The sequence below is a fragment of the Trachymyrmex septentrionalis genome, unplaced genomic scaffold (assembly GCF_001594115.1).
Source record: "Trachymyrmex septentrionalis isolate Tsep2-gDNA-1 unplaced genomic scaffold, Tsep1.0 scaffold13, whole genome shotgun sequence".
In the NCBI taxonomy this organism is placed as follows: domain Eukaryota; kingdom Metazoa; phylum Arthropoda; class Insecta; order Hymenoptera; family Formicidae; genus Trachymyrmex; species Trachymyrmex septentrionalis.
The window spans coordinates 4,675,772-4,701,148 of NW_017304438.1; the positions used below are offsets into that span (position 1 = coordinate 4,675,772).

Consider the following 25,377-nt stretch of genomic DNA (forward strand, 5'->3'; position numbering starts at 1 on the left):
GAATTAGTCGATTGAGCCTTTCATGAGTGAAGTTTGCGGTATTAGAATTAATTTTGAACATGGCGGAAAAAATCATGATGGACGTTGTTCGACGTAAGTTTATGTGCAGATCGCGGCTTCGTGTGATTTATATTTCGTCATACAACTACCGTAATACGGTAAAATGCGCATGTGATGCCGGGAGTGTCGTACAAAGTGCCGAACGATTACCGTATTCTGATGATTAGTACGTGCGTAATGTAATTAACTGTATCACCGCAGATGCTGCTGCTATATGTGTGAGTGACATCAAGGATTCTAACTTGAGAGGAGGAGGCGGCCTAGGAGGCATCGGGCAACGGCGGAGCAACTGTGTGTAAGTAATTTATATTATTTATTTATGACTAGTGAGATTAATTATTTATTCCAACGACGGTTTGGTTTTATTATACATTTTAATTTTATCCTAATACGTATATAATTTCACAAAACATTGTTGATCAGCACATAATAAGAAACGAAAGAAAGCCTTTGAGACCGTCAAGCTGAATCTCAAGTGCTTAAATAATTCTATGTAAATTTACTGGAATAATATACTATCTACCTAATTTACTATATAGTATCTACCTAAATATATTATCTAAATTGTTGATCTATGTAATTATTTAAATTGTTAATTAGCTCACTAGATACGTTACGAACTTATTTTACATTATTTTACGCTGAAATAAAATATTTATAATGTTTAATATTTATATACATATAAATAATTATGGAATGCTTGAAATGTAGAATTATTTAAATTATTTAGAGTCAGAAATTAAATTTTTTTTCTTATCTCTAATTAATTAAAATATTGTAGTTAAGAAAAATATTTTTTTGAAAATTGTATAATTTTTCTATTAAGTGTTTAACATGAAAAAGACAAATATAGCACAGATTGTGTAGCACGTAATAGTCAGTTTGGGATGGAAACCGTAATAATTTTTTCAGTATAAATTATTTTATATGCTCTCTCTCTATAATTTATATGTATTTATATTTTACAGATTGACGTAATACAACTCTGCTGCTGCGCATCGTATTGGTGAGTTTATATTTTATTTTAATTTGAATTATATCTTCGTTGGTGGTAGAATTTCCTGTAATGCGTTTCGACACACCTGCTTCTTCAGTCGATTCGCCGTAGGTTTGAGGAGAGTTCGAGGTTGCATTCGTTCCGCTCGCTGTTTCCACTCGCCGTGGCATTATCGAAAACATTGCTGTTCTCCTCGAGAATCGTTGAACAATTCACCAGTAAGGTCAATTCATCTTGCGAATACGGAATGGGGGCTTGTAATAAAAAATTTCAGTTATTATTCGAGGTTGTGATTTATATGATAGTTCTTCGACAAATTTGGATTAAATGCTTTGTTACTCTTTAAAATTTTTACAGTGAATCTCACTCTGAAGAGTAAATCTCATTCTTATATCCGTTCTAACTATGTAGATTAACTTTAATCTCTTCAATTTACTCTTCATTTTTTTTTCTAATTTCAGAAGATGAAGAGTTAGTTGAACAAAGATTAAAATGAAACTACATTGATAGAAAAGGCATTAAAGATGATGGCATTGAAAATTGAGCTACTCTTTTAAAGACTGACTCAATTTTTACTCTTCAGGCCCGATTTTTCATTTTCTGATTAACTCATAGTTAGGCTTGATCTGATTCTTTATTCAATGGGCTATGATAATGTCATGAGTGAAACCTATTGTGTGAAACATCAGGTTAAGCTTAATCATAAGTCAATCAGGAAAAATTAGGTCTTGGAGTGAGATTCCACCCCAAAGAATTTAGAGTCACAATAATACATAAAAATAACAGTTAATAACTAGACTTCGCAATATTTGTCAATTATACTGATGCAATGCACGTATGTACGCATATGATTGTCATACGTATCCTTGCATAGCACAGTCACGCATAGCAGACGGATGCGTTTCACAGGTCTTCGTAATCCGGACGAATGAATCGGATGAAAGCAGCCTTCAACGGTGAGATCACGTTGGGTTACCATTTTTATTTCCCATAGACTCCGCCGGACTCCCAAGAACTGCTCCAGGCACGTGCGCGACCGTGACGCAATCGGACAATGACGAGAAAAGACCGGAGAGTTAACGACGCTCCAATCGCGTGAAATATATGTGTTACGATGAATTTACTCTCGAGTGTCAATCGAGTAATCATTTTTTTTGTAGTGCCTATCGACATGCAAAGGAAATAGTGTATAGATATATATGTGTATGCAAAATTATTAAGAACAAGAGAAAAAAAGAGGATTAGGTTTATTAGGATTATTTGAAAGTTAATATTTAAAAGATATCAAAGTTTTGGAAATTTTAATTCTTTATTTAAACATTTAATTTTTTTTAAAATTATTTCTATTTCTTTAAATGTCAAATGGATGCTTCAGAAGGATGATTATTTCTATTTGAAGACGAGAAATAAATTAATTAAATGGTAGAATATTACAAATGAATCAAATATAAATAAATTGCCTATAGCAGATAGATAGATATCAAATATAAATAAATTGCCTGTAGCAGATAGATAGATAGCCTAGAGCTTTTAGTATTCAGTTGTTATATGTATAAATAATATATTTATAAAGTGATAAAATATAATTTGCAAACAATTAGAATGTACTTATCAACGAAATTAACTGCAAACATTTCGTTTCAGTCCTGTTCAGGGTATTATGTAATTATTCGGAAAGGATTTCGATCGGTGTTATTCAATTATTCTCTAGATTTCTACTGTGTTTTCTAGAGAAAATGGAATAATTCCAATTGGAAACCATATTTCGACTTGTTCCATGACAAATAACTAATACGAAAGTCAAATATTTTATAGCAAAATGAAATTTTAAAGTTTCGTTGTAAAGTGTAAGTCATTACATCACAATTCGGTATTAATAAAATAGATTAACGTCTAAAGAAGGCTCGCTACGGTTTCTTTGGCAAATTTCAGAAGTGTGCGTTTTAATTGTCAAATTTATAACCGCTATTTATGTACGATGTACTTTTATAATGGCCGTATAATCTACAGGTAGCAAAGATTCCTGGCGGTGCGGCACGGTAATGTCACAAAACCGGTGGCTCTTTACGATTCATTAAAATACCATTTCTTATGCAGCGCACCTAATTACCCGTTGAAAAAATATTGTAGCAACACCCTTTTACTCTCCTTGTTTTCCGCCTCTTCTCGATGTATCCCTTTCTCTCTCTCTCTCTCTCTCTCTCTCTCTCTCTTTCTCTTGCTTATATCGTGCGAAAACGCATCGTTCGACCAGCTGGTTCATCGTAATGGTTCATATTATGGTAATGCAAGGCGCTTGAATCCCGTGCGGCTAACCGTAAAGCCGTAAACGAGTCTCATGCCGCCTATGAATAACGTGAAAAGCTCCAGCGATGTGTTTGAAGAAACAATACCGACATGTCATTATAAATCATGTCGGCAGCTTTTCACGAAAATTTTTCTTATCTTTAGTGTCACCGCCATTACCGCCACCACTACCGCCATATTAATTCGTCATTGTTATGAGACGAGAGCTTAAGATACTCTTCGCGTATGCATAGAATTCTTGAACGTATTCGAAGAGCTGAAGTTAACATTTAACCTTCCTTCTGCAATGTAAAATTCTTTCTCTTAGTCCGTAATGAGTCTTCGAACTTTAGCGCAGATTTTTATATCATTCCAGACTGTAAATCTGAAAAATTTTTGTACGATTTTGCTGAAGTGTCTGAAAGTTTAAATTGAAACAAAATTTACTAAATCTTAATTTCTTTGAATAGTACTAAATAAACATTTACTCATAGTAAATAAATATATATTCCATAAAAAAATGATAGTTAAGTTAATAGATTTGTATCAAAGTATATGTTTACGTTTAGTAAATATTTACTCAGAACTATTTAAACAAATATTTATTAACTTTAGTATTCTTTTTCAATTATATAAATATATTTGAATATAATTTTGGATCATAAAAATAATTACATAGAAATCTCAAGCATGATAAGAAATGCTGCAAAAAATTTTGAGCAACTAGTTTAAACAAAATTATTTTCAGATCTGTATTTAGCTAAATTTTTAGATACTTCAGCAAAATTATTCTTCCCTAATATGAAGCAACGACGAGTTTTTATCATTATAAAAGTTGGATTGCATTTTACTTATTTTTTCCAGATCAAAGTATGTCTATCTTTTTTACTGACAAAATTGACAAAAAAAAAACTGCTTTTAAAATCCAACATTGTTGGCGGAGAGTTAAAAAGGGGTGCGTTCCAATCTCGCTGCGTTCATTTTCACGACGGGAGCATCTATTTTTCGCGGGCGATCTGTAAGATCGCATTATTTCCGAGGTATCTGCAATTAATTCCGGAATGAGAAACGGTGGCGAAGTTGTTTCACACCGGTCCCGATCGGCTTCCAAATACCGATACCCGATCCGCGTTAGCTTCTTTCGTCACGCTCGCGAACAAAAAAGCGTGGCCGCCCCGATGGCAGAGATACTATAAGGCCAGGTGCGCAAACGCGTACGCTCATCCGCCGGATGAATTTTCGAGGTGCTCGCTCGCAATTACAGTCGGTATATCGCGAGTAATAAAGAACGATGGCTAACTCGTGTAGCACGATCGACTACCGAGTATCGCGTTAGTCCCTTTTAGTCACGGTCCGTAGAGAGAAAAGTGCGACGGCGTGCCGCCGGGCTAATAAAATCCCGTCGATGCATAACTTGCAAATTCGTGGTGTTAGTCGAAGATAAACGGCCGTTCATTCTCGCCGTTTTCAATCGCCAAGAGACTCGCGCTAGGCTCGTTTTTACGATCGCAGCAAATTCTTCTAGCTTCGTGGCTACGACGATTATTTTTCAGAAAAAAAGGATAGAGAAAACAATATTCTATTCCCTCTGAATAATAATCATTTATTTATATGAACACAAACTATTGTATTATTAAATTTAAGTAAAATGTCTGTATGAGCCTCCGCGGTTATTTATGTAAATATTATATATCTATATTTACATATAGCGATAAGATAAATATAATTTGCGCACAATTGGAATGTACTTACTAACAAATTTGACCCTGGATTTGAATTTTCTTTAGTGCGAAAATATCTGTAGTTAGTATTTAGTTGAATACAATTTGCGAATTGTATCTCATCGCCTTATAAATATATTATTTATGCAATTAACAATAGCGAAGACTCATATAGGCATCTTGCTTATATTTGATTTATTCTTGGAGCCACAGAATTATTTCTATGATATTGTATTGTACTTTTATTTTTATAATAAATATATCTATTGTTTTCTATATCAAACCTCGCAAGAAACGAGTATAAACTATTTTATTAAAATTACAATTGTTTAGATTATTTTATTTTATTTTATTTTTACGATTATGCTTATAAGTGCATATCGAGGTGACGCGTGATTAACAAGTAGGGAAAATATGACAAACATGAATCTCGGTTTCGTAAATACGCTTCTGGTCTCTCCATCGCGAGTTATATGGTCCTCGTAACTGTAGCTCATTTTATACCTGCTTGCAAAAATGGAATAAGAAAAAGAGAGGAAGAGAGATAGGAAGAAGGCGAGACAAAGCGGGAATAAGATACAGGGTAAACGGGAAGGGAGAAAGAACTCCGAGGACAAACGGAGAAGACGAGGAGCGAGTGCTCGTCGAACTCAATGCGTGGCAGATTTGGTTCTCCAATCTTCGGACCCGAACACTTTCAGGCTCACCCTCTTCGGCCTCTTCAGACTCGGCCGCCGCCGCGCATCGAACTGTCCGTGCAAATTTCAATTTTAACTGCTAATCTGCCAGCTAATAGCCCCCTGCTCCTCGTCCTCCACCTTCTCTCCCGCGTTTCTTCTCCATCGGCAACTTCCATTTCAATGCCGATTCTTTCCAATCCTGCAAGTGCTCCTCTGCCGTTTTAACTTTGAAATTTAGCACTTTGCCCTCACGTCATTAAATATATGTAAATTTGTATGTGTACCCAATGCTTTTATTCTTTTCAAACGTTTATTTGATTTGATTATGTATCTCATAATTCTCTATTTTATTGCTATAATATTGTATTTTCTTTCTTCTCTCCTGAAATTACAGGATGTACACACATAGGAGACTCTGTATGATAGATTTCTCTCTGAATATAATAAATTTCCTTTTTTTTATCTTTCTCTCATCTCTTGTTCGGTTTTTCATTCTTGCGAAAATCGATTGTACTAGATACCGATTGAAGGGGCTAATCGCCCATCAATTTTGACCGCTGATCCGATCGTTAAATGGCTAGTCCGTTAGTTCTACGTTTCAGTCATTTTGACTCTTATTCTCGCGTTCCGTTCCATTCGATCAGTAAATATATTATTTTTGTATATTTGGCCTTTATGCGTAGCGACGCACAATTCTCGGGTAAACCGTAGTAATCGTTCACGGAATATAGGGGACCGCAGTTCACTGCTGAGATAATTACATGTCTCGGGAAAGTCGAACAAATGTCGACATTGCCGGTTATATAAAGGGAATGAAAACCGTTAAATCGGGATTCTGTAACGTATAAATTATTCCAAAAATTTATGGGCTAATTCTTAAGTATTGTACGTTAAACATGCTGTATTTTTTTTATGTAAAAAAAAATTTGAAATTTATTAGAAATATATGTAGAATATATGTAGAAAGTAGATCATTCTACGTTGCCTTAACTCTCCTTTACAGGAAAGCCACTGTAGTGCTGAAACAGTGTCATATTTTAAAGCAAGGAATGCACAATGAAACAAATTTTATTCAAGAAAAAATTGTAAGACTTAAAAAATAGATTTCCATTCTTTAAAGATTAATACAAGTATAAAGCAGTAATTCGGGGAAAAGTGGAAAACGATAAATAAAAAGGACGTTAGACTAATAGACAATGTTCACTTATTACCTCCGATTTTTTTAAATGATTCTTTTCAAAGCAGCATTAACATCTCAATATATCTGCCTGCATAAACATCCCGTCATTTCTCATCTTGTTAATAACGCGAAGATTAATATTACTCTTTATGAAAGACGTCGGCACTCGTGCAATCATCAGTCTCTTAACTTAACCGTGGATCGAGGCTTCCGTTTATTCTCTCTGTCTTTCTCCCTCGCTTCTAACTCTTCTTTTCTTGTCGTTTCTCTTTCCTTATTCGTAGCTGCAACGATGATTTATTGCAATATTTTGACGTGAAATATATATAGGAAAGATGAATTGACAGGCGACTCTTTATGGCCAAAAGTTTGCCACCCTCCTTGCCAACAACCCCTCTAGACACAGCCAACAGTTACCTCCACCATCACCGTCAGAGTCAGCAAATGCTACGGGCGATTAGCTATTTTTTCAAATTTGGATATTAATCATGCTATGATGGGACAAGGGTCGTAAAGTTATGTCTAAGAAGCTAGGAGGCGACTTTCAAAAAAACAATTTAAATATTTTTATACAGGAAAGATGTAGTTAACTGTATCGTAAAATCAAGTAACTTTGGTTCAAATGTTCAGATAGTATGACACGCGTCAAAATCGGGACATAAGACGTCTTAAGAAAGTTTTAAAGATATCTGGGCCAAAGTTACTTTATTTTACGGTATCGTTATTATATTGCATTACAATCGATATAATAATGTAATTAATTATAATTAATTTATTTAATGTTATACATATAGTGTTATATGTTATTGTTCCGATTACGAACATTTTAAAAGTAAGATATTTTCCCTTCATTGAAATTATAATTGAAAATTTATAGATACGCAAAGGCGAAATCTTTGAAAAATTCAAGGAGAGAGCAATTTTCGCATCGATCGACGACCCTTCGCGCTATTCTCTCATTACGTGCAGCTTATGCGTCTTACGCGAAGCACGCCTACGCATCTCTTCAGCTAATCATCCAATAAAACAACATTTAGCCCGTGCTGTCAGTACCCACGTTCGCGTGCATACCATTCGGCGTTGAGGGAGGTTCGTTGTACAGAGGTCGCGGAGTCGCAATGCTATTAAGGAATGCATTACACCTGGGCGGTGCATTGTATTCAGAGATAGTCAAAGAGTTCTGGTATCGTACGTTCCGCTACCTAGATACCACTGAGCAAGCCAGCGGTGCGTACTCTCATTTGACATTCATAGGAGTACAGGAATGTGATCGTGCCTGTGCATTGCAGTCACGATATGCATGCGCATACCGTGATTCAAATGTGCTGCTATTATTGATACGGAAACTTACTATATATATAAATAGCTATACTTGGAATATAATTATTATACATATATTTGTATAGTAGGAAGTAAATATGAAACAGGAAAAACTGTAATCTTTTTAATAGTAAGGTCACAAATATAACTGCATTTGACTTCAAAATATTTTGACATCAAAATATTTTTTTTTGTTTTACTGCAATTATTTAAAGTTTCTAAATTTTATCATATTTTTTGTTCGAACTGAAAATTGTAAGATTTATTCAAAAATATTATTGAGCACCAATATTCATTTTGTCTGGATATGACTATTATGTCTATTATGTACTTATACAATGTACTCCAAAATTTTAGCGTTACAAGGTTAATTGATATGAGCATATTAGTTAAATAATATGAAATATAGCCTGTTAAATTTATTCGAAATTGCTGTCACTGATTGTTAACAATGCAATTGTATCACAATTTTTAAATATAATGATTTTTAAATATATTGTAGTATAACGAAACATATTTTTCGTGCACGATTCATCATTCTTTGATATTTTCTTTAATCTCATTACTACTCCATACAAAAACTGATTATTACAATGTTTTTCTCTGTACAATTATTCTCCGATTTTGTAGTCTCTACAAAAAATACCAGAGAGAAAGATCACATTCTGAACTATCCTATGAAGCATCCGTCAGCTGATGCGTTTCCGTTGTAAGCTGAAAAACTGGTGGGATGGTCTCGATAAGGCATCGAGTAATTACATTTGTCACGTCCTTACGTTTTAATCAAGCGAAATCGATGAGGAACGAATGGATGAAAAGACAGGATCACTATTGCGTGGCGTTATCGTGATAAGAGAAAAAAAAGACGATAAGAAAAGTGGAGCGAAATAGGCGTGCAGCCCTACGCAACTTTGATTTCGTGAGATCGAGGGACTCGAATGTGCGCTCAGTGCATTATCTTATTCGACATTTTGGAAATTACAGGCCAAATGTGCTCGGCCAACTGTCAGCTCGTAAAGTTGAAAAGAGAAAACGGGAAAAGGCGAGAGTGTGAGAGAAACAGGAAAAGAAAGGGAACGCGTATAGGGGACAAAGGAAAAGCAAAAAATAGTATTGAAATGACCGGCGACCAGCTATGCTTTGTGCCAGATATGTAGATGTCGGATAAAGAGCCTATTAGTTTTTTTTGAAACTTTTGTTAGGAAAATCAATATTTGCATAAAATTACGACTAGCTTAAGAATCCGTGACAAATGGATGGGATGATAGAGGCTTTCGTTTGCATTCCAGAATTTTTGTACATACGATAACGCAGGCGAGTACAAAACGATTACAATTTTCATGGCATTTAATTTTCATTGCTTTAATAATAGGATTTGTTCGAAAATTATTTTACCAATTCTTTGTTAAATATTTTTCTTATTTTATAACAATTATTATACATTCCGGAAATTTATATATAAAACTTGACAAGTTTTTTCTTACATAATAATATTAATACTTATCGTCTTTATAAATTTATTTTATTTTGAATTAATATACACTTTCGCATCTTTTACTTGCTGTTTTTGAGCTGATGGTGTAAAATAATTATAGTGGTAACGTGTGGTAACACGATGACTTTTAGGATCATTTCGAACAGAATTGACGATGTCAATGTAACTTTACTGGCGCCATTCGTGGCGAGCTTAAAAAAATCTGATTATTATTTTACTTAGAATGTTAGCGGGAATCGTTCATATCTTGACAAGCGTGCTTTATATCTCCCGCTTAATGCTAGCACGACACGCGAGGCGAACTATCCATATGCTTGTTTTGTTTCTTACCAACTCTCATTTCATGGAACGATATGTGACTAGTAATTCTCTTACTTATGAAATCGATGTAATTATCTATTACTTTTTCTTACATTTATAATTGTGTTTAAAGAGATTTTGAGTAACTCTTTTCCTTCTTTCCACTTCTAAATCGATGAATACGATTGTCGTCAAAGTATTGAATCATCGACTTATTGTGTATTCTTTAATACTTTTATACAACACGCGAGCTAGAAAAAAAGAAAAAAATCCTGCTTTTAAACTTAAAACGGTATTAAAAGGACCATGTATTTAAGAGTTAGTTAAATTTAATTCTGCTGTGTGCATCACATTTATTGCTATATCTTAAGCCGTGCTACATCCTTTACGATACATTATAATTTATGAATAACTCGTTGCAATAAAGTTCCAACTGCAGAACGACTCATACCAGCAAACGATTATTTCATTTACGCGGCCCTCGTCTATGGCGGGCTCGTAAAAAACGAAATTAAAATAAGAAATCGGTCTCTTTATGGCGCTCGGTAAACATCGATCGCGTTATATTATCATGTTGCGAAAGAGAGAGAGAGAGAGAGGGAGAGAGACGATGAGAGTCTCTTGCGCGTTGAACTTCGTTCCTCTGCGAAGATATGCGGCCCGGTTCTCTTTCTCCGACTGTGCTTTTGCCTCGCTAATGTGGAAACTCGAGGACTTTAAGTGGCTCAACTAGACGCCTCTTTGATGTTCACCGCACGCTGCGGTGCGTATACTCTCGTGCCACGCAACTGCGTAACACTTCGCGTATGATTCCTTCGTCGGTCGCAACTATCTGTATCAGTGATGGACGTTAGAGCACTAGGGAGCCCAAACGAAATGATTTATATGGGTTTTTTTTGTTAGGTAGATTAATATATACGGTTTGCTGAAATTTAACCTATTTATAGTTATAAATTTTTATGAATTGAATAGTTGTAAACAAATAGAACGATTCATCATTGGCGGGTCCACAGTAGAGCCATGGAGTCTTCTTTTTTACAAATATTTACGCAAAATGTTATATATTTTTAATATTTCTGAAATGTTTAATCACAATTTTTATTCCAAAAATATTTTTTTAATTTAAGAAACTTCTATATATATATGTATATATATAAAATATATGTATATTCAATTATATTATTCTTTTTTTTTTTTTTTTTTCATTAAATTGTAATTAAAAGGTTTTATGAATTATACATTTAAATAATACTTTTTCAATTTAATGTCAATAATAATTCAAATATTCTATCTTTCCACATTTGACTTAAAAAAATTTTGTTTGTTGCGCATCAACCTTGTTGGTATCTGCCTTGACAAATTTTTGGATCAGCCAAGGCGATTTATAGATTATTCAGCGATCAGGGGCTCCAGATGATTGTCTAGTTTAACGAATCCGTCACTGGTCGGTATTATCGCACAACTCGTATAACACAACGAAGTCTTTCCTCTCTTCCCTTCCTACGAACAAGTCGTACACGCACGCGACCGTATGCCATTCCTCCAACGCCACTTACCATTTTTTCCACGAATCTCGTTACCATGATCGGCAAGAACGGCAAGAACCCGGTGAGGGGTTGCTTCAATAACGCCCCGTCGTTTAATTAACATCACTTTGTAGTCGATCGTGAGACGCGCATTCGTTGTGCACGCCTGTGATGCTTTTAATTGTTGCCGTAACATCAATACGTCTACTATATCAAAGTTGCCATATACAAATTTTACGAGTTTTATATAACTTTATCAATAGAGAAAATTATGATTATATATTTTTCTACATGCTGTTATTATTCTTGCATTTTCTTCTTTTTTTCACTATTTAAAATTTAATTTTAAATAGTCCTTCCGTCATTTTTTTCCAAGCATTGGCTGCATTCATTCGGCAGAAAAAGCAGCTTTGCAACTGTTGTAAAATTCTCTAATATGATTGGTTTATACATTTAGATCCACTAAGAGCAACACCTGTCATATTGAAGAATTTTATAACAATTGCAAAGCTGCTTCTTCTGCTGAACACAGCCATTGAACGGATATACTTATGATTGTTGATGCACACAGAGAATAGAAATATGTTTCGCATGTATATTCAAACAAGTTCTGACAATTTATAAAATTCTGAAATCTTTTGGATATGCGTTCGACATTCTCTGTTGCCACCTGATTTTCGATAACGATCGCGAAACGCGCTTTGACGTTGAAATTAATCCTTCCGGCCATTAAAGTGCAACTCGTTAACTGTGACAGTGGCTGGCAGCTGGATTGAATTGAGGCGCGTGCTATATTACGCTTGATATCGCTGTGAAACTCAACACCGCCGGCTCAGACCTCGACCCCTTAGGTCGCGTCGCTGTTGCTACCGCTTTGGGTCTATTACCACCAACGAAATAGTATATCGCCAAATACCGGTATTTCGTCCATCCACCTCTGATTTATTTCCGTGACGTACTCCAAAATACATTTTACCTTCATTTTATCTTCTATGTAACTGTTATATCCATTCATTTTGCTACAACGATGTAAGTAAAAAATTACTATTTTTTAGTTGATCGCAAGAAAAGAATGGAAATATAAAGAGCGAAGGAAGCAATGTATTTTAAAAGAACATACTTTTGTTCTTCCACAATCAGTTAGGTGTTATATTAAAATTACATTTGAAAATTAATATTCCAAAATTTTAACGATTTAAAACATTTAAGCTGATTTTCTGGTGGAAAGCTTCGTTTTTTCAATGTATTGTTGTTGTATCGTTGTTGTAGCAAATAAAATGATATTTTTTCATTACAATTTTTGAGCATTACTGGAATTAGGTACATTTGAGGTTTCACTGAAATATTTTTCAGCCGATACTTTAATATCTGAAAATGTTTTGATAACAGTGATTCTCCCGTGAATAAATTAATTCTTTTGAAATAATTATTAATTGCACGATTGACATACGTTTGAATAATGGGATCGCTTTGTGGCAAACATTCATGTTCGAATAATGTAGTCGCGCATTCAATGCCACGATGCTTCGGTTGTAGACCGTCGTCGTTTCGTTTTTTTATTATAATATAATGCAGTGTTAGGTACCAGTTAATATAACGGCATTATATTCGCGTTGTTCGCTATTCAGGACAAAATTGAGAGATTATGTAAGAATGGCGCTCCGCGTGTTTCTCCGATCGCTCTCACGCCTTTACGCGCGCGTCGAGCATAAAACGTGCATGCACCCACGCAGCCGCGCGAGCTCGTGTACAATTACCTTAATCCGGTGAATATTCCGACAGATAAAAGGGCCGCATGCACAGAAAGGGGGCCGCCGGAGGGGGGGGGGGGGAGGGTTGAAGAGAAAGAGGGAACGAACGTTGGACAATTGGCAAATCGCGAGACCGAGCAAGAAGTCACTTTGTGCTCGCGTCCGCGAAACATTATGCCACAGGAATGCGACCCTACTCATTATGCAGCCTTCGAGATGAAATTTGTTTTATGTCGGATATAATGAGACAAGCCTTTTGTGAAATCATTAAGTTAGCATCGCTGGAATTTACCTTTTTAGAACCGCATAACAAAATTCGACAGATTGCAATATCTTTTTGTTTCGTCGGAAAGTTCTTTTGAATCGTTGTAAGTAAAACACAGAGAAATGTTTGATATAAATAGTTGTTATTTTGTTGATATGTGAATTACAAATCTTTCTTATTTTTCAATGAAAAAATTGCGTTGTTCTAATCAAAATTTGGTTATTGCAACAAAAAAATTGGTTAGAATAACAATTTTTTAATTAAAAAATAAGAATGTTTTTATATAATTCACGTATCATCAAAATAACGGTTAGTCATATCAAACATTTTTCCCAGTGCATGAAATATGATAACTCTGTTTAATTACAATTTACTCAGCGAAGTAAGATAAGATATACTCTTACTCAGATTAATTAGTTTCTTCTCTTATGAGTTAGTAGAAATTATATTAAATAAAATTTTCTTTTATATCACAATTTTATCGTAACTTTACGGAAAAAACAGTTTTGATCAAGTATCTGAAAATTTAACTAGATATACATCTGAAAATAATTTTGTTGGGTCATCAATTATGCAGAGCGCTTAAATTTTGATAACAATACTGCAAAAAGTTTTAATATTCCAGCAACTAGTTCAAGCATTCTGTATAACTATTGATGATCCAAACGAAATTATTTTTAGATTCGTATCTAAAATTTTAATTTTTCAGATATTTTTTTTTTTTTTTTTAGCAAAACCGTTTTTTCCAAAGTTTGTATTAAATGTGTATAGCGAGAATTTTTATAGAATTTCCCAAGATGGAATTGTTCGATACTGCGTTGATATGCGTAATACTATGTTTATTTAAAAAGTGTAAATTATAAATTTACAAGCCAACGGTCTATCGCCGTCATGCGCGCTGCGAGAAACGCATATCCCGGGAGTGAGATAATTTCTGTAATCATAAAATGGTAAGTAGATCATCGCGTGCTGCGCTCGTAGCTAGTGTTGCAGCTCTAAGCGCGGCATCCTCTTATTGTTGGCAGTCTTACGTTCGCGCGGCACGGTAAATGAGCGTGTCCAAGCTTTTGTGCTGCCATCAGCAGCGGTGGCGACTACGCCACTGGCCCCGTCGGTCCACTTTGTGTGATGTATATAATACTGCACGCGCGCGCTATCCTGGAGGTGCAGCCATAACGTCACTCTCCCGAATTCGTCCCGAGGCCGGCCTTGATCCGCTAATTACCACAAAAGAACCCGCTTATTTTGTAATCGCGCTCCCTCGCACATGCGTAATATGCCGGGAAAATTACTGTGTTCGTTCCTTCTCCGTAGTCTTCGTATCGTCGTCACGCGCGCTTGGCATCGCGCGAGTGCATGACCGGCTGCGTCGAGAATTGAGAGTTCCGTTTCCTTTAATGCGAAACTTCCGCAAAGCGAGGATAATCCGCTGGTATGGACCAGTTCGGTGGCGGACGACTCTTATCTATGTAAGTCGTGCTGAGGTTGCTTGAGAAGCGAATAAACATTTTAATTCGCTATTCTTGTCCAAAACCAATTTATTTTTTGTTTATTTTATTCCAGAGTTGTACATATAATTTATGCAAGTAATGAATATTATTCTGAATTCTTACTGAATTCTCCCTCGCATAGATTGACTTTTATTATATAAACTGGATCTGCAATATGATAGCGCTGGTAGGCAAAATTTATTTATGTTAAATCGATCTGTGTGATATTTTTGCACTGATTTTGAATCTATTTGTCTTTATAGGAGCAGAATTTTTTAATGACCTATATTTAAAAATTCTTCTACTTTTTTATCTGTTTTGTTTAGACATAGTAAATAAGTAATCTATAGGGAATAGCTGAATTTGACATGATTTTCTATTTATTTGATAAAAAACTCTAAACAAAAATGAATTATTTTAAATAAGAAAGAAACTATATAACGAAATTATTGCTGGCAAAATGTATAAGATTAAAAAAATATATATCAGTTACAAAAAAAAGTAGCCCGCAGAATAAATTTTTACCTCATTTTCAGAATCAGCATAAAAAATACATAAGAATCAGCTAAAATTATCCGTTTAAATCATTGTCTACTAGTGTGTAATTTATATTATATTCAAAACGAGTTATCAGAAGAAAAAATTTTTTTTAGAGAGTTTTGAGTTATCCTATCTATTTAATTTAAATCGTTCACCGTCGTGAATCAATAATTGTTGCAAATCGCTCTTGCATTCAAGCCAAAACATCACTCGAGATCAAAAGGAGATCAAGAGTCTGACAGAGGTAAATAAAGAATCTCCACCCTCGCAATTGATGGAAACGGCGGCGTTTATCGTCCCTTCGTGTAAACCGTGTTGTATGTTAAGAGCAAAGCGTTCCGGGATATTTTCGAGCGTGTGGAAGGGTGGTTGACCACGTTTCGGTGGAACGGGAGGTGGATCATCCGGAAAATAGAAGTCGAAGGTGTCCGAAAGAGGTCTTAAAATTGCGAGAGACGATGAGGCGGCCACGGATCGGTTCCCTTTGATCTTCCTATATGTATACTAGAGCTTCGAAACTGAAATCTCATTATTTTCTCCGCGGGTTGAAAATCCGTACCTGATACATCTCGTGGCCTTTGTGATTTCACGCTCGTGGCGCCGTATAGATTAATCGTTTTCCGAAATAACGCCCACAAAGTTTTCCACGTGTCAGCGCGATCGAACGTTCTTCGCGGTGACTCTCCGAAATTATACTCGAAATTTTTGATTTCTTTAAATCCCACGGTTTTTTGGACAGACGAATGAGTTTTTTCTTAATAATATAATTAAAAAACCTGGTAGTAATTGGTCATTAATGAAACTGCTTAATTATACATAGATTTATTTTTATGATTGGCAATAAATATAATATAAAGAGTATTCTCTTTTTTAAAAATCTATAAAGCTGAATAATAATTTAATAATAATCTTTAATTAAATTATTTTTTAAATATAATCTTCAATATAAGTAAAAATTATTAAGTTTTATTAAAAGATTTTAATTAAAAAGATATTCTGTATATTATATTAATTTCGAATCATAAAAATAGATCTGTGTCTAATTGGCAATTTCAACAATGGATTGCATTAATTGTAAAACGAAAGCTTAGGTATATTTTGTGAAAATTAAATAAAAATATTAAATGTAATTATTAAGACCTTACCCTACAAGACGGGTCTACTAGGGTCACCTGTTCGTGTAAATTTATTTGAGTCTTTTGGTCTTTTCAGTATTATACTACATCTTATTATTTTCCAAAATGAAGTTCCAATATTTATTCTAGAAAGTTGAAAGTATGTTGAAAATGTGGTGAATTTTTAGAGATTTTTTTGAATCATTTTGAATAGGTGAAAAAAACGGACGGATTCTGCTCCTATTTGTATGGATGAGACATAAATTGTATCTTTGTAGGATAAGAGTTAATAATAAATATTTATTTTGCTTTTTGTCTATTGTGTTTGTTCGATACTATGATGCCTAGGACAAAATACAAATTCTTACGTATATTTATTGTCAGTACGTAAAATGTCACCTTTTGTCGGTCTTGAATTTCTTTTATCATGGTATGTAGTAAAAAAAAGGTCGTTCTTTATTCATAAGGTTACTTTTTTCTAAATTTATTAGGTGTACCGTAATTAAAAATCTAGATTATACATGGAGTTAGAAAAAAGAAAGCGCCGCCAGCAATACCAAGTTTTTAAATCACAAATAAAAATTTAAGAAATTTATTATAAATTTGGTCTGTCAAAAGAGGGACATGCAATTTTTTTGTACAATGAATAAAATAATGGCAGATAACAATGCCAGTTAGTACAATACCTTGGACATTTTTATTCATAGTACATTGTGATTCATTTTTTTGTATTTTAAATTACGACTTTCTATACCTTTGAATCCACCAATGAGATAGAGAGGAAGAAAGACAAAAAACAACTTCTGATTCGGAGAAAATAGTACACCACTAAAGTTTTGTCTGGCTCTCTCAAAAACTTCTTCGCGTGAGAAGTGCCGGGAACAATCGTGTCAGAGTTCGTCACAAGTTTTCATGAGTACGTGAAGAATTTAAAAAGTACCATTGCGCTCACACATAGAAATAAAATTAGCTCGTCCCGCGCATGGAGAGGATTCATTGAATTTGAGACGATAAAACGAAGCTACGACGCAGCGCGTTGCAGATTGTGATGCCGACAAGTGTTTTCCTTTTTATGTATTAGGTGTTGTAGGTTTAATAATGTCGGAACAAATTTATATATTGCGAAAGACTTGACCCGTGACACTACTAGCTCAGTTTATTGCGCGTCTATCGTGAATTCAGTAAAAAAATTTGTTTGGCCCACCTGGCCTTTCTAAGGCTCTCACTGTGCACACTAAGGGGTGGTTAAAATGTTGGTGGATAAAAAGGAATTTTTTCGTTTTCTGCTGTGCGAACACTCGACTGGGATCAAACCCTCTAATTTTGGTTGTAATGGTTCGTCTTTATTGCTACTGGAGGGTGGACCCTTGCCGAGGAGTCTAAGGAAACTCGTAGGGAGTTATAGAAGGATCTCACGCGGCGAGCTTCAGATAAGTCTCGAATATCGGTTGTTTTCTTTTTTGAGATTTTTAAGAGTCGAAATTGCTGCAACGGCGTAAACAGGGAAGTGCATTTCAACCGGTGTCATTCACTCCGTTGAATAGAATTGTTTAGGGTAGCTACACTTCAAATAATGAAAAACTTTTCTTGAACTACAGATGTTACACAACGCGAGAGATTTTAATATTTCGTACGAAATATATAGTACATTAAATTCAACATTTCCGAAATATTCACAGATTGCGACATATTAAAATATTAATAATATTAATATAAGTTAAAATATATAAAGAAATTAAAGAAATATTTATATATTAAAGGTATATGTTAATTTTATAATACAACACAGAAAATACGGCTACGGTTGTCACGACCAAAAAGTTGCCCATCAATATATTTTTTGGTTATAAGAACTATAGTATAATTGTGATAGTTGTAAAATTGGCATATCTTAATAGTTATGGGTGTAAAGATACGTTTATCTTACGGTTATTACACTGAAAAAAAATCCTAATTTCAAAGAAATATCTCTTTGCTCGCATTAAAAAAAATTATTTCTTTGGATCTCAATAAAAATTTTTTTAAAAAATATAATATTTTATTTCTTTAAAAGCACTATATTTTATTTTTAAAGAAATTTTCATTGATTCAAAGAAATAATTTTTTTGAATACAAACAAAGAGATATTTCTTTGAAATTAAAATTTTTTTTCAGTGTACGATTACCAAATGTATTGATGAGTGAAAGTTATCATTATTTCTGTGACAACTGTAATATTTTTTCTGAAGTTTTTTTATGTATAAAATATATATATATATGCTAGATTTAGTTACAATTTGGTTATACTGTAATTCAAGTGAATTGTATTTCTCTTTTTACAAACCTGCCAGGTTACATTTACATATAAAAGTTATAAACATAATTTTGAGGAGGGACGGGAGAAAGGGGGGAGAGAGAAAGAGAGAGAGAGAGAGAGGGAGGGAGGGAGGGAGAGGGAGAGAGGGAGAATATAATTTATAATATATGTACTTTGATTATGAAGTGCATATGTTATATTAAAATAAATTGATTTTCAAATAAAAATTCAATAATTTACAAGAAATGATATGAAATTGATGATTTTGACAAAAATCACCTGTGAATCAGCATTTATACGGATCATCCACCTGTCGATGATGAATCGGTGGCAAGAATCAACCCTTCACCATTGTGAAGTACACATTATCGGACAGGTACCTATCTATTTCCATATATAGACTTTCGTATTGAATATAAAAAAGGGGCAACTTGACACCTGCTATCCGTAGATGGGTCATGCAAATACTTGCACATGATGAATAAAAAAGAGGGTTCGTAGCAAAGGGAAAGGGTTCACGCTGCCTTATTCAGATTAGGGGCCCGCCTATGGCATTTGAATGCGACCCTTCGGTAATGCCACTTGATCCTCTTGATTTTACACGGCAAGTGTTTTCACCCTTCATCGTCAGACGGAACCTCCACCCAGGGAGCGATCCTTCCGATCCGGAACGGACCGCGTGCCACGGTACTTTAATAATTCATGTTAATAATAAAAGACAATCGACGCGACATTATAGGATAGATATGTCGTCGACATGACATTATTGTGACATTACAGATATTTTTCGAGAATAATTCTCTTCTTTCTTCCTTGGAGCTCTTGCAAATTTCTCGCAAGCATTTCATTTTAGCATTTCGCTAAGCATTATTAATAATTACACACGTATAAACTAAACATTTTGAGCTAGATATATCCATAAATTTCTGAAAAATTTTGTTTACACGCATTTTATAATAACTGGCTATTAGAATCAAAGCGCGTACATATTATTCGCGCCTCTCTCGTGACTTCGTGTCGGTAGGGGCGTCATTAAAATCAATACCGGCTCGCTCTCTCCTCTCCGTTTCCTTCTCTTTCGTTTTCCTCACTATCGTCATCCTTGTTCTTTTATCATTACTGTCCTTGTTGCACTACGAATGCGAGGGTGGAATCGAGGTAGGGGTTGCCCCTTCCTATGTATCCGGTCTGGCATGCGAAGCGAAGGACGAAGCCGTTGGTGGGGAATAGGACGAAAGAACGAGAGAGTTGGCAGGAGAGAAAAAGCACGAGGAAGACGAAAGTTTGGGGAGCAAAGGGGGAGGATAGCACGATAAGAGGAAGGCTGCGTTTGTGATGTGAGGTACGTGGTACATGCGATAAAGAGTGGGGGATAGCGTTCCCATGGCCAATAAGAACCTCTTTAAAGCACCCTTTTTGCACGGGACTGCGCATGCCGGATTCAAATCTGGGCGAGCTAGGTATCGAGTGGAAGGTAGGGGTGGAAGTGAAGCGACAATGGTAGTGGTGGAAGAGACGTAGTAGTAGACGATAGCGGTAGTGGTGGATGTCGGCTGTATGGAAATATGATAGCGCGATAAGAAAAAGAAGAAAGGCAATGACGCCTATGTGTGTGCAACGCGAAGGGGATAGGCGTGGGTAGGGGGAGTGCTATGGTTCTCGCAACCAATAAAAGGGCCAGTTTAAAGCGCCTTATTTTTTGCACTGGCACTGCGCATGCTGAATTCAAATCTTGGGAGTGGTGAGGCTGGATGGATTTGTATGGAAATATGATAGGTGAGAGGTACCCTCGAGTCGACATGGCGGCCGATAGAAAGGTTTATTAAACGTTCCACATTCTCGTCAATATTTCCGCGACGCATTTTTATAATATTATCGCTTTTATAATTGCAATTAATTTATTTCAAGTAAATAGAAAGTGCATTAAATCTGTTAAAAAAGCGATTGAAATATTCTGTTATTTACAGGAAAATGTGACAGATGTAAATCATTCGAAGGATATATTGTTTTGAGCATAATGTACGCGTATTATCGATTATAATATTATATTATTTTGAAGAGTAGAATATATCATTTCTATTATAGGTTTATTTATTTTCAAGTATCCAAGAGATTATGGCAATACGGACTTTAGATTTCAATATAAAGTATTTGTATGCATTTATTTGCTGGAACTTATACGTCAGTACAGAGGAACATTCCGTAAGCTAGCACAATAATCACATTGTTTGGAAGATCGCCTTCTTGAGCAATCTCAACCTGTAACTGTACCCACCTGCTGCCATATACCTATCTCACCGGTGTCAATCGAACCGTAATGCTACGAGCTCTCAATCCCCGGGTATATCAATTCTAAAGATCTCTGAAGAAGAAATCTCAATGCATTTATCATCAGCTCATCAGTTCATGCAAGTTTTAAATATATTTTAAATATTAGTTAGTAATTGTGAAATCAAATAATCGATTCTTTTTATTTTGAATCTTAAGAATAATTTATTCACACACATAGAATTATTTGCGAAATAATTTAACGAACACTGATTTTTAGAATTTGAAGTAATTACAAATTTAAACTAATTACTTTGAGAAAGATCATTTTATGATATCTAATTTGAAACATGCAAAATACTTAGTAAAACATTTGACTTCCGACGAATAATCATAGTAGTCGAAAAGAACAGGAATTTGCGTGGGTGGTCCAGCATGAGAGGCTTCTTGCGAATTCTCCTCTAATTCCATCTCCGACTCTTCTTTACGTACACGCTGACCACACTATCTTACACTATCTGCGGTTGTACATCGTGTGCGTCCACGTGATATTTCCAAGATATTTAAACGGATATACCGCATACGGTGCATTTTCACGTTCAGCGCATTTGGTTACCCTCAGTCTCGTCTGGTTCCCATTAGAGAAAACCGCGAAGAAGCATGCGAATCGAACCGGTCCGGTGCAACTCGCCACCGGATTGGCCAGCTTCGGAATCAAGCCGAGTTTAATTCTTAAGCATTGGTCACGGAACAGGTCTTTAAGTATCAAGGTCTAATCGTCATCATCTTCAACGGGTAGGGCAGGTTGCTCGGTGATTGGTTGTAAGAGTTGCATATGCAAATTCGTTTGCTTGCTCTTTCTCTCTCTCTCTCTCCCTCTCTCTCTCTCTCTCTCTCTCTCTCTCATTCTTGTTTCTTTCTCTTTCCTTTCTCTCTCTTCGACTTTGCGAACAGCAGCCGACGTACGCGAGATGAAAAAGGCGCGCTCGCGTTCGCGCGAGTTCCGCGGCCGAAGAACTCGCCTCTGGCTTGCCGGGCGGAGCCGCGTGCAATCCGCGTTTTCATGCGATTGGAGGCGGCGTTCCCCACCGACGCGTTGACTGCCCCCACTTCGGCTATCGTGCAGACTGTGTTGGACTCGGCCACGCTTTTCGTTCCACACTCGGCTCTCTTTGTCCCGCTCTTGGTCGCTCGAGGCCGCTGACGTTCTTTCCTTGTTGCTCTCCCGGCTTCTCTTCCTTCTCCGAGACCTAACAACTCCCCCACTTTTGGTTACTCCGTTCTACGACCGTGTTCGCCGTGGCCGGTAGGCGGCCAAGCGAACGTACATGAGTCCTCTAGTGTAGCTGCACACATGCACGCGACAGCATCTGACCGCTGTACCACCAGCCGCCGCCGCCGTCGCAGCCGCAGCCGTAGCTACCGCCGTCGTAGCGCGTCGTGTAAACTCTCGTCCAAGTGTGCCTTTGATCACGCCGAACGAGAAGGACGCGTCGACAGGTTGACCTGACTCATCTTGTTGACAGGTCGCAGGTAGTTACTGCCATTGGCGCTCTTTAACCGCATTGTCATCGGCCGATTTGATACGCTGCGTCGTAACAGATTGGCGCTAATCATCGCACGTGTTATTTAGGATGACGTGATTATCTAATAAATAAGATACGACGAAGAGTGGTAAATTAGTGTAGTGACTTGGCTGAGCTAGTTGAAATCTCGTTCATTGATGATGTTGGCGAGATAGTGTTCGTTGATGAGTTCATCAGCAAGTGCTCTTATCTCTGGCATCAATGACACTTGCAAATTATACTGCCGTAAAAACTTCTTGCTGATCCGAGTGTGATTTGAAGTGAATACGTGTCGTCTGTAAAGACAATTCGGATTGAACAATTCAGTCAGAACGATTGATTGTTTGAGCCAGTGACATTAGTGCCGGTACTCTATGTGCTTTGCGGCTAATATTTTGATAGTCATCTGACAGAAGCGACGCGATCAAGAGACCTATTATAATGATACGTTTGTGATGAAGATAAAGATTGTTTTTGTAAATAACAACGATAATCAGGCCTTAGGTATTTTATGCGGTAAACAATTCGTGCATTGGAGTTACATCTTAAACTGGAGTACATCGCTATCACAAGAACGTGAACGTGACTGTGAGACTTCTGAATGAGTGTAGTGGATTCTTAAAAGTACTGTGTTTTCGAGAACTCGAAGACATTGACTGGATCTCACGCATAGGAAAATTATGTTGATTTGCACGCAGTGAATGTCAACTGTAGATGTGATTTCTGTCAAGACTATTAGAAACAAGCAATCGTGGATGTTTCTTAGTTAATCGATTGAATTGAATTCAAGTACAGTATTTTTGAGGCGGTATTTCGTCTTCAAAGCGTTCTACGAGCGATGATAGTCGACGCAAGCCGCTAAGTTAGCAGCGAACGACCTCCCACTGTGTGGAACGGTGCGATCCTTCGTCGAGAGCAGAAACCAGCAGGTGACCACGTTGGATCTCGCGGCGTTGACTGCCTACGGGGGCGTTTCGGGACCCAGGGTCGCGGTGGCGGGCACCGGGGTCCTTGCGCTGCCCCGCTTGATACCCGACAAGGGTTTATCATCGCCCGGAGGCCAGTCGAAGTCAAAGTCCGCAGGGCTGGCGGGTCTCGACAGCGAGGCGGTGCGCCGGTGGGTCGCGGAGGCCTCGCGAACCGTCCGGCAGTTCCCGCATCCGGTCGTGGCTGTGAGTTCTCCGCAACATCAGCAGCAGCAGCAACAGCAGCAACAGCAACAGCAGCAGCAGCAGCAACATCATCGTCAGCCACAACAGCAGCATCAGCACCATCATCATACTACCCACAGGCAACGTCAGGAACCCAGCCCACCATCGGTGGGACTATCTCCCTTCGTTCTACCAGTATCGATGACGCAAACTCCCAGTATGCGTCTGCTGGAAAATAACAACTTGGTCGAAGTTGCCATGGCCCAGCAGCAACAACAGTCCCAGCAGGCGACACAGAAGCAGAAGCAGACAAGTCCCACAAATAATAACACCATAGAAGCTTGGAGATCGATTCAAGGCGGGCATCAGTGGTGGAGTCCGCCCAGTAGTATTCAACAGGAACAGCAGCAGCAACAGCAAGTACCGTCGATCGCACAGGTTTCTCAACCGCAAAGTCTGGTGGCCGGATCGGTATGTGGTCAGGTGCAGAAGCATCAGCCGCAAGTGCAATCGGAAATCGATCAGCCGCTCGACTTCTCTGTTGGCTCTTTGCAGCAGCAAAGGCTGCATTCGCGCGTGAGGACTATGCACGAGAGACTTCAGGGTAGGATGCATGACAACAACAATGGAACGAGCGGCCAGAAAATCATCAGGGGAGACGTTAGCAGGCGAAGCTATAGCCCCAGTGAAGCTAGTACTAGCAGCAGCGAAGACGAGGGTGTCTCTACCGGCGGCAGTCCTACGGGACCTCTTCGAGGTGCTTCGGGTGAGTGTCAATTAAATTACACACGTTTCGTTAGAGTCTGAGATATATATATATTCAGAGTCATCATGATTCGTTAATTTGTGATTATGAAGCTTAATATGAAAGAAGGAAAGGGAGAAATTACTCCGTTAATTCTCTTTTTTTTGCTTATGTGTTTATTAATTTTAAATTTATATAACAGCTGTTTATACAATTTTTATGCATTTATGTCATTAATTCTCTCAATTAATTATTCCCGGAAACTTTTAAAACAACAATATGACCATTATATAAATTAGCGTAACATCATCGTTATATTAATAAGAACTGAATAATTGATGTTGTCTCTTTCAGTAAACGTAGATTAAATTTTATTTATTTATTTTTTTTCTCTCTTTTTTTCTTTCTTTGTCTCTCTCAAAAGCAGTTATTGCCTTATTAAATGCAAGTGATAGTATATCGATGAAGACGAATATAAGCAAATATCTCTCTATCGCAATATAAGCAAGTATCTCTTTATCGCAATTTCTCGGTTCACTCAATTAACAGAGAATATTGCGCGACAATTAAACAGTTTGCCATTATCGATACTGAATCGCGGACGTATGTTAAACAATCAGAATTAT

The 25,377-nt window shown here is 36.6% G+C and overlaps 1 protein-coding gene across 2 annotated transcripts in view; it reads left to right on the forward strand.

The window, feature by feature from the left end:
• Nucleotides 1-23,859: 23,859 nt before the first annotated feature.
• Nucleotides 23,860-25,377, forward strand: part of LOC108756694 (POU domain protein 2-like) — a 141,838-nt gene continuing 140,320 nt past the window's right edge. Inside the window, exon 1 of one of the 2 annotated variants that reach the window (XM_018500695.1) lies at nt 23,860-24,772. In XM_018500695.1, the coding sequence (XP_018356197.1) occupies nt 24,208-24,772 (565 nt within the window). In that variant the 5' untranslated portion in view covers nt 23,860-24,207. The remainder of the gene's footprint in view (nt 24,773-25,377) is intronic. The other variant, XM_018500696.1, reaches the window with a different exon arrangement.